At 40.3% G+C, this 15,528-nt stretch overlaps 1 protein-coding gene across 2 annotated transcripts in view; it reads left to right on the forward strand.

The window, feature by feature from the left end:
• Positions 1-2,639: 2,639 nt before the first annotated feature.
• LOC135539429 (serine/threonine-protein kinase MARK1-like) overlaps positions 2,640-15,528 on the forward strand; it is an 81,970-nt gene continuing 69,081 nt past the window's right edge. For both annotated transcript variants that reach the window (XM_064965311.1, XM_064965312.1), the window contains exon 1: positions 2,640-3,224. In XM_064965311.1, the coding sequence (XP_064821383.1) occupies positions 3,174-3,224 (51 nt within the window). In that variant the 5' untranslated portion in view covers positions 2,640-3,173. The remainder of the gene's footprint in view (positions 3,225-15,528) is intronic.

Consider the following 15,528-nt stretch of genomic DNA (forward strand, 5'->3'; position numbering starts at 1 on the left):
ACATAATTGGCTCCTAGCGTCCCATGCATAGGCTACTTTCTGTCCCTAACTAAGTAATGAAACGAAATATAAATGTTTCAAAATAAAAACTTAAATCGGGTGTGAAAACTGAATTTCAAATAATATAAATATAAAATCACAAAACGACCATAAAGGCTGTTGAACAGTGGACTGTTTTGGGAAACATGTTGGTCAGTACAAACTGTCACGCAACGTAGCAAACATTGAACTGAACGCACCCCTGGCCACACCCACCACTTCTCTAGGATTTGGACTAATGATTACGCCACTGAACTCTCACCCCAGGTTATGTTTATGTAGCCACATGGTTATTTGGAGAAGCCTACTGGCTAAATCTGAAATCTGTCTCTGGCAAAGAGATGTCGTGCAGGGGATCTACACAGATTGCCAGTTGACAAATTTAAAACGTGGAGAAAATGGGTCTCTGATTCAAGCTTTCAATGTAGTAAAATTAATCTCAGGAAGAATCTCAATTGCACACTTCTTGTGTCCTCTCCTCCTTCTCAAAACCCATTGGTGGCAAAAGCCAGAGGTCCCTCCCCACTGACGACCTCTAATGAGTTTTGAGAAGGTTACGCTCAAATATATTGGGATAATCTCAATTGCATACTCCTCCCATTCTCTCAACCCATTGGTAAATTGCAGGTACCTACCATCGGGGTTGGGGTAGGTTACTTTCTAAATGTAATCCCTTAGTTACTAGTTACCTGTCAAATTGTAATCAGTAATGTAACTTTTGGATTACCCAAACTCAGTAACGTAATCTGATTACATTCAGGTACCTTTAGATTAATTCTCCCTTAAGAGGCATTAGAAGAAGCCAAATGTATGTTACCAATTGAACATCTATTGCAGGATAAACCAATGTTAAAGTTTACATAGCTGGCCATATATGGATGTTAAATGAGTTTATGGGTTGGTTATGTAGGCTTGCTCTAACCCATCTCGTTCTTCTACATCCAAGAATATGATTAAATTATATTTACATTAGTATATAGAATTTAAAAGTCAGATGGATGTAGCAACCACAGATTGCCCCTTTTTTTACGTCTATCAAAATTGTGCGAGTTTGAGCACGTGTTTAGGCCTGTGGATTTTATTTTTATCAGAATGAATTAGATTGAGCAATAAAAGCCCCACTTTTATTAAATAGGTTGGGATCTGCACTATACAGATGTTGCAAAAGCGCATTCAAAAACAATGATTGATAGGCAGCTAAATCTTTTAGAATTCAACCATTGGTTTAAAATACACACTTAGATTTGTGAACAACAACCCAAACCTGCTGCGCGCGTGCGCCATCGTGCATAAATGTATTTTGTCCCCACACCAAACGTGATCACGACACGCAGGTTAAAATAACAAAACAAACTCAACCAATTATATTAATTTGGGGACAGGTCGAAAAGCATTAAACATTCATGGCAATTCGGATGCCGACAGCAGTCGCACCATTGAAAGACAGTTTGGACTAGCCTACAAAAGCATTTTCCTGCTCTTTTCCCATGATCCATCGTCATCATAGTGGTCAGACTCGCTCAGGTGGAACAATTTTAAACTTGCACTTTTTTTCAATGCTGATTTGAATGTCATTGAGAACTATGTCAACAAAAAATGTTTCGTAAACATTCTGAATTTAAAAGTAATCTAGTTTTTAAAAAGTAACGGATTAAAGTTACCGTTAAGTAATTCCTTACATGTAACGTTAATGTAATCCGTTACTCCCCAACCCTGCCTACGCTAAACTACAGTGTAAAACATTGCCATTCAAACAGTGTTGAAAAGAGAACGGAACATTCTGCTCCATTGTAAAGTGCAACTGTGCCAAAATATTTGAGCGCAACGAAGCGCATTTCATTACCTTGTAAATTACACATAGGACCTGAAATCAAATCTTATGTCACATGCTTCCAAAACAACAGGTGTAGACTAACATTGAAATGCTTACTTTACAGGTCCTTCACAATGCAGAGGAAATAATAAGAAAACAATGAGTAACGTTGCTACTGCCTATGTACACGGGGTACCAGAAATGTAGCATAACACAGGATGGTGACATTGGCGGAAAGGGAATAGGGGATACCCAGTCAGTTGTACAAATGAATGCATATGGATTCAGTCTCAGGGTTGTTAGGGTACAGCATAAAGGCAAATTTCCATTATCAATGAGTTACCGAAATATAAACGCTAGATGGCAACATTGGCATGTTTAACTAGTTTTTGACATTGCAAGTAAGACGATAGTCCTAGGTATGGCTTTTTAGTTCTGCTATTACTAAACTAGGTGATAATATTACTTGTATTTTTAATGTATGTATACGAAGTCCATGCTTTTTGACCAGGAATCAATGACCAAGTTGCTTATAAATTATGGTATGCTTTACAAATAGGGTACTTCGAATGTTTAGGAAGGTCATCATTTAAATCGAGATGATATTCCACCCAAGAATGATGATCATTATGATGCTTTCCAAAAGGTTCGCACATGCAGGCAGATCATTGGCAGCATAGGTCAACAATCAAGAACCTTCTCCTGCTACTACAAAGACGTCATCATCCTAAACATTTTCTTTCATTCTTAATGAAAAAAATCCCTCCCTTTGACTCATGTTACTCGATCCCTCTCTCGCCACCTAGCGTTGCTACTGTCATGTTCTTTCCTCTTACAGCGTTACGAAGGAATATATTTTTTTTGGCTTGCATGTGTTCTATAAAATATATTCCATGAACATTGGTTGTACCCGCGTAGGCTATCCTGCATGAATCCTCGTCTTTTGGGAGGGAGAATGAAGATCGCTCCCGTATAGGGTGTTCCTTTTACTACTATTCCCCCATCTCGCGTTCCTAGTGTGTGTCAACCCATCTATCAGGGTGGATCAATGCTGGATTCTCTGCTTCATACAAACTCCTATCCGTTCTCTCGGCCCGCTACACTCGCTTGCCTCGTACCCGGGGGCGCATCTATCAGCATAGATAGCCCTGCGCTGGCTCCAAGCGGGCCTTGAAGTAGATATGCTGTAGTTTGGAATACTGCGGTTTGGACGGACGGGTTGGAAATGCCGGTGGTGTAAAAAAAGTCAAATTAATATTTCCCTCGTCGCACTGTTCTCGGCGGCTGCCAAGCTCGGTGCTTAGCGGCCTGTACACACAAAATGTCGACCAGAACGCCATTGCCCACTGTGAATGAGCGTGATACAGAGAATGTAAGTATCCAATGTATATTCTTCCCTATGGTCTATATTTTTCTAATGACGCTATTATGTTTTGCTAAGTCTGTGTGGTGATGCGTGTGAATCATAATAATGCTAAAATTGGACTTGTCTATGTAACCTATCGGTGAGCAAGTTAGCGGCATAGCCCGTGGGGGCAATGGGGATTTAGCTAACGTTACCCATCTTCTGCTATTGTCATTTTATAACGTTAGTGCATTTGAAATTGTTCGTCGGATCAAATTTTACACATGTCATTGTAGACTATCGTAGCCTACACATAAACATTCGTATTTGTAGTAGCTAGAATTTGGGCCATGTCTGCGTGGAAGACTGCGTTCTAAATGATGCTTTCGGTTATCCATGTATGGAAACCTTAGTCTACAAATCAGACACAATGTTGCCTCGCTTGATTATAACAACTAGAGAGTTACACGGTATTTCAATTTCTGGAGGAGACCGCTGTTAAAATGTCCCATAGCATAGGACAATTGCTATTGTTAGCCTACTGCAACATTAGATCTAGACCATGTCCCCTTCATCGATGATGGCATGCAGTTCAAAAGCTGTGACTCAACTTTGAGATCACGGTAGGCCTTATACGTGCGGGAAGAAATCCATCTCAGCAGGCCGTCTCTTAGTGCCTTGAATGATCATCGTCTGTCGTACGGTCGTTGATGACAAATTGTGAATGATGCATTTTGCTCTGATTTTAAAGAAAATGAACATGGCTTTCAGGTAGTTGTTACAGGTAGGCTTAGTTGTTACATAAATTAGTTGACTTGCAATTTAATGATTGGTATATATCCATTCATTCTTTAAGAATATAACTCAGAAAGCCTCATGAGTTTAGTTCAACTGTCTTTACCCCCAAATATAAGCTTTTCCTCCCGTTTGTAAACAATGTCATTGTTAAACACTATGAAAACATTATTTTGATCTCATGGATGGTCAGTTTGCTTCCACATAGCCGTATATGAATTTCCTCAGTAGATATATATATACCCAAATATTGCTATGATGCTGGCCTGGTACATTTTGCATCCTCGATTGCATCCTCCTGTTTCAATTACTCAATATTTTGGACAAAAACGGACGAATGTAACTAAGGCTAAGAATGTCAATGCAATCAAACTAACAAGGGCAATGATCACAAGTCAGTCATAACGTGGCTAATTAGCTAGCTAGCTTACATATTCATGTAGCCATTTATTTGGCAAGCTTAGAACACGGAGCCTAACCCTTCCTGGTTATGGCTAGAGATTCAGGTGTCATTTTGTTAGCTGACCAGGTCCGAACTTGAACGAATGTTATCCACAGTTAGCATATCTCGTCGATCAAATGGGCGGAAAGGTAGACAAGTTCCCATTCAGTTGTCAAAACGTAGGTTGTGACCAATGATGTATATAAACCCTGGATTACTGATGCTATGTATTGGCCATATTGACACTCCCCAGTAGGTGCAGTGCTTCATAGGAATGGATGGAATTCTACACAATTTAAATTAAATGTTTTTAAAGGCAAAATGAGATATATATTTTTGGTGTGGACAGTAGCATAAGTAATCAAGCATAAGTAATCTCAAAAAAATAAATATATATATTTATATTTGAATGTTGAGCTCACATAATTTAAACATGCCTTACGGTGTCTGTAATGGAATAAATGTGGCAATGTAGACATTTATAAATGCGTTTCAATAGCTTCCAACATATTTCTTTACAATGGTGGGGGAGTGCCAAGAAGGAGGCATGGTGTCATCAACACAGCGCCCCCTGGCAGTCATCTAGTGTGTGTATAAATCATTGGTTGGGACAAGCATGCATTAACATTTGTGATTGTCATTTAAATGGCGCTCTTATCCAGAGCAAATAAAGGTTCAGTTCCTTGCTGAAAGGCACATTGACAGATTTTTCACCTAGTCGTCTTAGGGATTCGAACCAGCAACTTTTCAGTTACTGTCCCAACTCTCTTAACCGCTAGGCTACCTGCCGCCCCTCAGGCATGCTGCAGAAGGGCGTTATCATTTGTCAGTGTAATTTTGACGGCCAACTACAAGCTAAAAAGTTTGAGGGCTTATCTACTGTTCCCTCGTTAGATTTTAGCTCCTCTCTCTGGCTAACATTAGTTGTTGAACTTGTTGTTGATATGAATAGGCCACTGAGGGTTACAGTAGCTAGCAAGAACTTCAATTAATTTATCCAGTTAGCATATCGCTTGCGTTTGCAAATTCACTCTGGCTATCTACTCTGATTTCAGAGCACTAATAACTAATGAAATTATGAACGCACAACACCAGCTGAATATGGCCGGTGTCAGTAAACAGGCCAAAAAAGTAATAGTCACGAACGCTCTACATAACATGTAAACAGCCAAGCTAATCATGGTCAGAGTGCGGTGTTCTCTCATTTGTCTGTAAAGTAGCAAGCTAGCCAACTTTAACCGTAGCTTGGTTGCAGGCAAGCTGCACAAGGACGAGTAGGCTACAATTCCCATTGTTTATCAGTGCAATTTTGACGGCCAACTAGCTTAAACGGCTCATCTTGCTCTGGCTAGCATTAGTTGTTGATGTGCGTAACTGAGGGAGAGAAAGTCTACCTTTTCATGGTTGTTTGATCAAATTAACTGTAAAGTTAACAAATGGAGGAAGACTCCTGTTGTATTTATATATTTGCAGAAAACCATTCAGGTGTATTTTGTGGCTTTTGGCGAATGCATTCTAATGATTTAAAGTTTCGATGTTGCTACTGCCTGTAAGCACAGTCCAGTTCAAAGTGAATAATGGCTTGGACAAGCCAGATGTTTTATTTACTGCAGTGTAATTGATTGTCCAAAAGCACGGCTGCTTTGATTCCTTCTCTATATTGCTTTAGAATCTTCACATGCCGTACTCTACGTCATCCCCAAACATTCTATGAAAATGACTAAGTGCTTGCTTGTCAGTAAATGTAAAAAAGTGTCATATTATTCCTGGGGGTGTGTGTGAGCAGATTTTTTAAACAAGATTTTATGTTGCTAAAACGCTTTGTTGGACTTTTAATAATGAAGCCAGTCAAGTTTTTTGAACTGTTACTGAGAAAGGTGTTTGCGATTTGCATGTTTATGAATGACTGTTGGATCACGTGTAAAGCGTAATTCAGAGTCCACAGAAGCAGCTACGAGGCTCTGGGACAACTGTTCGCGGGGGACGCAGCTCCCCAAAATTCCCAACCAAAGCTACTTCGCATACGCGGCTTCTATTCATTTGAATGGGCGGCGCTTAGAATTAAAGTACGAAAGACAATGGTCGAATATGTCATATGAAGCAAAACTTGTCATACCAGCTGTATTTCTGCCTGCTTGAACGGCGAATAGCTCAGATACACATGAAAATATTAAATTACCCAGGGAACTAACTTCACTCGGAGATGCACAATAACATTCAAAATGGGTGTATATCTTTCCTTTTAGGCCTTCTGAATAGTAGACTGACTTGTGAGAATAAAGGTATTGTGGAGATTTTCTAAATTTTCAGAACCATTCTGTCATTCTTTTGGAATGTCACATGACACAGTGGTTGTCAAATCAATTAGTTAGGCCTACAACTGGTATCGATCCACCTAGCAATATCTGCGGACTTTTTGGTATAATTCATTTAGTTTAAGCCTGGGCGGTATACCGTATTTTATGATATACATATATTGATGCAGGGACCATTTTTGGATTTTACTTTACCTTCTACACCGGTATTTGAATGTTTGTTTTATTAAATGTTATACACCATGTGTAATGTCAATTTTTATAGTTTATTTCACTAATTGTCTAATTTCTTTTCGTGCCACTTTCCACACAGACCTAGCCACACCCCCTGTCACTCAAGCATCTCATTTGACATTCCTCAACCAGGAGACACTTGTGTCCAGTCTGCATGATCAATGCAGCACATGCAACAATGTTGATGAAAACAATGCTGTTTTCACTTTACTTCTTAATATAAATCCACTAGCTTTCTATAATGACACTAAAGGTTTGTGTTTCTTACATCAGCAAACAGCTAGTTTGTCTTTTAGCAAATTGCCCAAAATCTTTTGACCCTAATTGTTAGCAGCTTATGCTAATAGTTAACTAGCTAATAAATGTACTGAGTAAGAGCAAATAGCTAGCTAATACAGCCTGATAATACAAGTGATGGTGTAGACCAAAATCCGCACGTTTGTGCAACAGTATCTTCTCAAACAAAGAGGAATATGCAACGCAAGAATATGTTAGCTACATGAAGTAGCTAAGAGAAAACATACAATGTTGCCAAAGCTTATAGTGTCCCCTAGAAAACACTTATCAACATTTTAGTTCCTACTATGTCACAATTACTCCTCCCTGGCATTTTAATTTGTTGATATCTCAAACAACACTGTATTCAAAGTGCCCACTATTATATTCTAGCTATAGAATTAGAATAGTTATTTTATTTCCATGACTCCAACAGTTTTGCTCTATTTGGCAAGTCAAATCACAATTGCAACATTTGGTTAAAAATAATTCCTTGATGATTTGCCCAAATCGTGCAGCCCTACGTGGCAGTGTGGAAATTCTCTCAATTGAGCAGTGGTGTAAAAATACGTTCAAGTATTACTTAAGTTGTTTTTTTGGTATCTGTCCTTTTACTATTTTATATTTTTGACTACGTTTACTTCACTATATTCCTAAAGAAAATACTGTACTTTTTACTTCATGGATTTTCCCTGACACCTAAAAAGTACTCTTTACATTTTGAATGCTAGCAGGACAGGAAATGGTCCAATTCACGCACTTGTCAAGCGAACATCCCTGTTCATCTACTGCCTCTGATCTGTAGGACTCACTAAACGCATGCTTTGTTTGTAAATTATGTATGGGTGTTGGAGTGTGCCCCTGGCTATCCGTAAATAAAAATAGAACAAGAAAATGGTGCCATTTGGTTTGCTTAATATAAGGAATTTGAAATTATTTATACTTTTACATTTGATACATAAGTAAATTTGATCAATTACATTTACTTTTGATACTTAAGTATATTTAAAACCAAAAACATTTAAACTTTTACTCAAGTTTGACAATTGTGTACTTTTTCCACCACTGCAATTGAGTGCAGGAAATGCAGAAATGATAAAAGTGCTGAAATTTGTTTTGGTTGAATTGAACAGTATAAAACAATCAGAATGGAGAAAGATTAATTCAAATCACTTATAATGTATGTGTTTCTTCCCTAGGATCACTCACTACTCATAAAGCAAATGTATCTTTTATTTTTATTATTCAAAATTATTACTTTTATTATTCAAAAACTAAAAATACCGTAATTAATTTAAAAAAAAATACTGTGATATAATATTTTAGCCATATTGCCCAGCCCTAATTTGGATACAAAATCTCTTCAGTCAACCACCAAAAAATGTATTTAGCAAATGCATCCCTTGACATTTTCACGAACAAATTGGCAGAACCCTTGATTTCTGTGGTCTATGCACTGCTCATTGAAAGAATGACATTCCATTCCATGAGCGCCACATGACTTTCATTTTTTTTTTGTGAAGCTATACCTCACTTCCATTATTATATTGTCTGTCTCTAGTTTGCTTATTGCCTCAATACAAGATAGATTTAATGGCTGACTAATGAAATAAGTTAATACATTTAAGCATGGCATGCCACATGGAAAAGCTAAGTGCTACTGCCCTTTCTCTGAGGTATTGATCCATGCTGTCAGGAGGGAATGATATATATTAGTAGTACGCTACAGTAGTTCTGAACAGTGCATTCTTCTACACAGCTTTGTTGTTTGTCTTGCTATCATTCCATATTCATTTCTTGGGACTAAGGCGGGTAAGAATTTCACCCTTGAAATACACATTAGTTTCCTACATTGAGGTAACCTAACGTTGAAAAGGCAGGCATCAGAAGCGTAGTTTCTCTTGACAGCTATCACGTTTCAGTTCTGTGTTATGTTTGACATTACCAGCTAATGTCTGGGGAAAGCCCGTTGAAAATGGGAAAGAAGTGCTTTACTTCATTTCTGATTCCAGAACGAGTTGTTTGTTTTAACTTACTGTAAAATACTGCACTGAAAGAAAATGGGTTTTGAAGACATGCAAGTTGACAGAACTGGGTCCTGTTTCCTCTTAACTGCAGTAGCAGGGCCGATTTCCATTACAATCCAGTTAAGTGCCCTATTACTAGACATTGTGTAATGCTGAAAAATAAATTGCAAATCAATGTCTTTGGATATTATTGAATGTTCAGCATAATAGTAGGCTAATGATTAGTGTCTTGATGTTGCTGTTGAGAGAATCAGGGCACTGTTCTATGTAGTGAAACGTGAATTCCTAAAGGAAATTATGACTGTTCAAGACTGCTTGGAATAAGTTTGGGGCGGGGGGGGCAGTTGCTTTTTGTTTGTTTTAAATCTTCTAGGAGAGCCTGTATTAGAGAAATGTGATTAAATGCAGGTAAAAAGTCTCTTGGACCTGTGTTGATGAATATCTGACTGCAACTTGTCTGGGCCAGGTAAAGTAGCTTGACTGGCTTCAATACTCACCTCCCCACATTGAATCAATGTAACAAATAAACTTGTGTGCCCTGCATTTGCCAAATATCTGCCTCTCTCCAGGTACATATTGAGATGGAAATAACCTCATCAAATATTTATCAAAAGCAGGACAGCGTTGGAAAGAATTGACAAATGTGTTTTTAAAGTCCAAGGTTTTCATAATTTTGTATCACTTTATGGTATGTATGAAGTTGCTTACTGTGCATAAATGAAGCCATTGGTCTTGCAACACAAATTCTGATAATAAATCAGAAGAAAATGAACCTCTGGGGGATAAAGGTTGCCATTTTCCATCAGATTGGCATAAAGAGAACCTCCATGTTGTGTAGTTTTAGGATGACTATCTTGCCTCTGCTGATGTCAGAATGCCCATTGTTGCCGTAGGCAATGCACTACTACTAACAGCCCTCCGGCTGTAAGGAACCAGTAACTCTCCCCGTAAAGAAAGTGAGAGTGAAAGTGAGTGAAAGAGGAGTTCACTAAAGCTTACCATATTACTGCTTGGCCTTTCAACCAACAATTGTATAACAAGCTTCAAGGGGTGTGAGAAAGGAGTGAGGCTTTCTAAGAGGCGGGCCGGGGGGGTGGGCTAATGTACCTTTCTGGATTGCTGTGTCCAGGCAGTGCGCTCATTGTCACACAAATGCTGGAATTTTAGTGGTGTCATCGCTGTTCGTAAAAAGCACCATAGAAAGAGCCTCTGGTGCACCTACCTGCTTTCCAAGAAAGGAAACCGAATCCATTGACTCCTCAGTGAGTTTCACTGCGGTCATCTGGATAGCATGAAAATAACAAAACCATTATTAACAGCTATTCCCATGTTTATCGTTTAGGGTACGGTTTGTCAAGAAGAGTCTTTTACATTGACTGGCTATCTGAATGAAGTTCTTTCCCTGGGTTAGGTCGATAACAACCACGCTAAATAATTCCTTCTCTCGTTAGCCAAGGAAAGGGGGGGATACCTAGTCAGTTATACGACTGAATGCATTCAACTGAAATGTGTCTTCCGCATTTAACCCAACCCCTCTGAATCCGAGGGGTGCGAGGGGCTGCCATAATCCTCGGCGCACGGGGAACAGTGGGTTAACTGCCATGCTTAAGGGCAGAACGACAGATTTGTACCTCGTTAACCTTTTGGTTAAAAAGATTGACTCATAACTAGGGTTGCAAAGGGTCAAACTTTCTGGTAAATTGATGAATTGAAGCGAAATTCTTCAAATTCCAGAAAAGTTAGCTTATAATGGTGAACCTTTTTTGTGGGATACACAAGGCAATTTTAGGTCTTATGGCATATTTTGGTTAAACTATCCCCAATTCAATGGAATTGCAACCCTTTGCATGCACAGTGCATTCTTCCATCACATGTACAGCCGATTCTCAAGATCTTGCATACTAATGAGATGCTATTGAACCCACACTACTATACTGTCTGAGCCAAGGACTACATGCTTTCTGGTAAGTTTTGAATACAATATTAGGTGGGGTTAATATATTTTATGACACATGATTTTTTTGTAAACTAGTAAATACACTGCTCAAAAAAATAAAGGGAACACTTAAACAACACAATGTAACTCCAAGTCAATCACACTTCTGTGAAATCAAACTGTCCACTTAGGAAGCAACACTGATTGACAATAAATTTCACATGCTGTTGTGCAAATGGAATAGACAACAGGTGGAAATTATAGGCATTTAGCAAGACACCCCCAATAAAGGAGTGGTTCTGCAGGTGATGACCACAGACCACTTCTCAGTTCCTATGCTTCCTGGCTGATGTTTTGGTCACTTTTGAATGCTGGCGGTGCTTTCACTCTAGTGGTAGCATGAGATGGAGTTTACAACCCATACAAGTGGCTCAGGTAGTGCAGCTCATCCAGGATGGGACATCAATGCGAGCTGTGGCAAGAAGGTTTGCGTGTCTGTCAGCGTAGTGTCCAGAGCATGGAGGCGCTACCAGGAGACAGGCCAGTACATCAGGAGACTTGGAGGAGGCCGTAGGAGCGCAACAACCCAGCAGCAGGACCGCTACGTCCGCCTTTGTGTATGGAGGAGCACTGCCAGAGCCCTGCAAAATGACCTCCAGCAGGCCACAAATGTGCATGTGTCTGCTCAAACGGTCAGAAACAGACTCCATGAGGGTGGTATGAGGGCCGATATCCACAGGTGGGGGTTGTGCTTACAGCCCAACACCGTGCAGGACGTTTGACATTTGCCAGAGAACACCAAGATTGGCAAATTCGCCACTGGCACCCTGTGCTCTTCACAGATGAAAGCAGGTTCACACTAAGCACGTGACAGATGTGACAGTCTGGAGACGCCGTGGAGAACCTTCTGCTGCCTGCAACATCCTCCAGCATGACCGGTTTGGCGGTGGGCCAGTCATCGTGTGGGGTGGCATTTCTTTTGGGGGCCGCACAGCCCTCCATGCGCTCGCCAGAGGTAGCCTGACTGCCATTAGGTACCGAGATGAGATCCTCAGACCCCTTGTGAGACCATATGCTGGTGTGGTTGGCCCTGGGTTCCTCCTAATGCAAGACAATGCTAGACCTCATGTGGCTGGAGTGTGTCAGCAGTTCCTGCAAGAGGAATGCATTGATGCTATGGACTGGCCCGCCCGTTCCCCAGACCTGAATCCAATTGAGCACATCTGGGACATCATGTCTCGCTCCATCCACCAACGCCACGTTGCACCACAGACTGTCCAGGAGTTGGTGGATGCTTTAGTCCAGGTCTGGGAGGAGATCCCTCAGGAGACCATCCGCCACCTCATCAGGAGCATGCCCAGGCGTTGTAGGGAGGTCATACAGGCACGTGGAGGCCACACACACCACTGAGCCTCATTTTGACTTGTTTTAAGGACATTACATCAAAGTTGGATCAGCCTGTAGTGTGGTTTTCCACTTTAATTTTGAGTGTGACTCCAAATCCAGACCTCCATGGGTTGATACATTTTTGATTTCCATTGATAATTTTTGTGTGATTTTGTTGACAGCACATTCAACTATGTAAAGAAAAAAGTATTTAATAAGAATATTTCATTCATTCAGATCCAGGATGTGTTATTTTAGTGTTCCCTTTATTTATTTTTGAGCAGTGTAGTAGCCTACAGCAAAATGTGTTTAAATCATAACTAACTTGTTAAAATGTCTGCTAGTTGGTAGTAAAAACTGTGGGTTTTAGCTTGCTTGAGCCTGAGTGTTAATTCACCTGTTTCCATACATGTTTTATTGTAAAACATTTATCTTACAAAGGAGTTGTAAGTGCTTAACTATTTATCTGTACATGGAATTGGATTTTTTTATTATTTTTTACTCTTTAAAAAAAATTCTTTACAGGAAAATTCCATGGGCACTATCTGATGTGTGGAGACATTTCACTGCAGCTAATGTAGAAGGAAAAGCTTTGTACATTTGCAAACACTGTGCCAAATCATATGTGAAGAATGCAAACAAAGATGCAGAATCATCTGGCCAAGTGCATAAAGTTCCCTCTGCGCTCACAACAAGCAACCTCTGACAAAAGTCCCTCTATTTGAGTTTTAAAAAATGAATCGAACACCTTATCGATAGCAACAGCTCATGGTCCTCCTGGAATCAGAAGTTGTTTTTGACTCATTGGAGGAACATAGTCAGAAATGGTGATGAATATCTTTTTCGAGCTGTGTATGCAACTCTTTCACCTCTGATGCTGACAGACAATGTGTATTGGAAGAGATTTCTGAATGTTCTTCGCCCAGCATACACTTCTCCACCCAGACATGCGTTATCTACTCATTTGCTGGATACAGAGTTCAAGTGAAGGCCAAGCAAATCATTGAGAAAAGAGACTGTATTGCAATAATCTATGATGGGCGGTCAAATGTTCGTGGGCAAGGAATAATTAACTACATCTCCACCCCTCAACCAGTATTCTACAAGAACACAGACACAAGGGACAACACACACCGGTCTCTACATTGCAGATGAGCTGAGGGCAGTCATCATTGACCTTGGACCACAGAAGGTATTTTCACTGGTGACAGACAATGCTGCAAACATGAAGGCTGCTTGGTGCAAAGTGGATGAGTCCTACCCTCACATCACACCCATTGGCTGTGCTGCTCATGCTTTGAATCTGCTCCTCGTGGACATCATGGCACTGAAATCAATGGATACACTCTACAAGAGAGCCAAGGAAATTGTTAAGTATGTGAAGGGTCAAGTTACAGCAGTAATCTACCTCACCAAGCAAAGTGAGAAGAATAAGAGCACCACATTGTAGTTGCCCAGCAACACCCGTTGGGGTGGTGTTGTCGTCTCCTGGAGGGGAAGGAGTCTCTCCAAGAAATGTCCATATCATAGTCTGCTGATTATGGACAGCCCCATCAAGAGGATCCTCCTGGATGATGTATTTTGTGAGAGAGTGGTAAGCAGCCTGAAACTCCTGAAACGTGTAGCAGTAGCCATTGCACGGATTGAGGGAGACAATGCCATCCTGTCTGATGTTCAGACTCTGTTTGCAGATGTAAGAGAAGAAATCTGTACTGCCCTGCCCACTTCAGTTGCTCCAAGCAGAGGAAATTACAGTTCTAAAAATGCCCATACATGCCGCAGCGTACATGTTGGACCCCAAGTATTCTGGCAAGAGCATCCTGTCTAGTGCAGAGATCAATAAGGCCTGTGGTGTCATCACTACTATCTCACCACCTTGGCCTGGATGAGGGCAAGGTTCTTGGCAGTCTGGTGAAGTACACTTCCAAGCAAGGGCTTTGGGATGGAGATGCAATATGGCAGTTGTGCCACCATATCTCATCAGCCACCTGGTGGAAGGGACTTTGTGGTTCTGAGGCTGTTTCCCCTGTTGCCTCCATCATCCTCCAAATCCCACCAACTTCATCCACCTCCGAGCGCAACTGGTCCTTGTTTGGGAACACACACAAAGCACGCAACAGGCTGACCGACAAGGGTTCAAAAATTGGTCGCCATCCGGGCAAATTTGAGGCTTTTTGAGCCTGACAACGAGCCAACCTCAACTAGGTTGGAAAGTGACCGTGAAGATGATGCCTCAGTGTCTGATGTTCAAGAGGTGGACATTGAGGTCCAGGGAGAAGACATGGAAGATAACCAAAGCGTTTGTTTCTAGACTATAATTTCACAGATGTATGTTGAAAATGTTTTTGGGAGACGCGATGGATAATTTAATATTCCTTTTTGTTGTTCAGTGAAATTATCCCATGTGAAGAGTCAACTCATTTAATTACATTTTTATTTCTATTGGAAGGATTTAATCATTTGCAATTATCTACTTATGAAAAGGTTTATGTTTTTGTATGATATGGTAAATATATCCAATGCAAAAGGTATCTACATTTAAATGGTATTAATATTAATTTGCATACGTTTCCGTTAATTCCCACAAAGTTTCCATCCCTGAATATTCCCCAAAATGTGCAACCCTACTCATAACCTCTTTGTGAAGAGAACATGGCTCTCAGTGGACATCAAAGTATGTCTAACTTTCTACAGCGCCTTTCATATTAAATTACCCTTGGTCAGCTTAGTTTACACCGAATAGTCCCCTTGGAATGAATCATAAACAGACTTTTCTTGAAAAGTAACTAATGCATTTCATTTCTCAAACAACACATCAGTCAATGGCCCTGACTCGTAAGGGTGAAGCAAGAAAAGGAACGGTCCATTGGTGTCCTGTAAATGTGTTTACGATTGACAGTTTGCATCCACTCCGGGCCCT

The sequence above is a fragment of the Oncorhynchus masou genome, chromosome 5, assembly GCF_036934945.1.
Source record: "Oncorhynchus masou masou isolate Uvic2021 chromosome 5, UVic_Omas_1.1, whole genome shotgun sequence".
Lineage (NCBI taxonomy): Eukaryota > Metazoa > Chordata > Actinopteri > Salmoniformes > Salmonidae > Oncorhynchus > Oncorhynchus masou.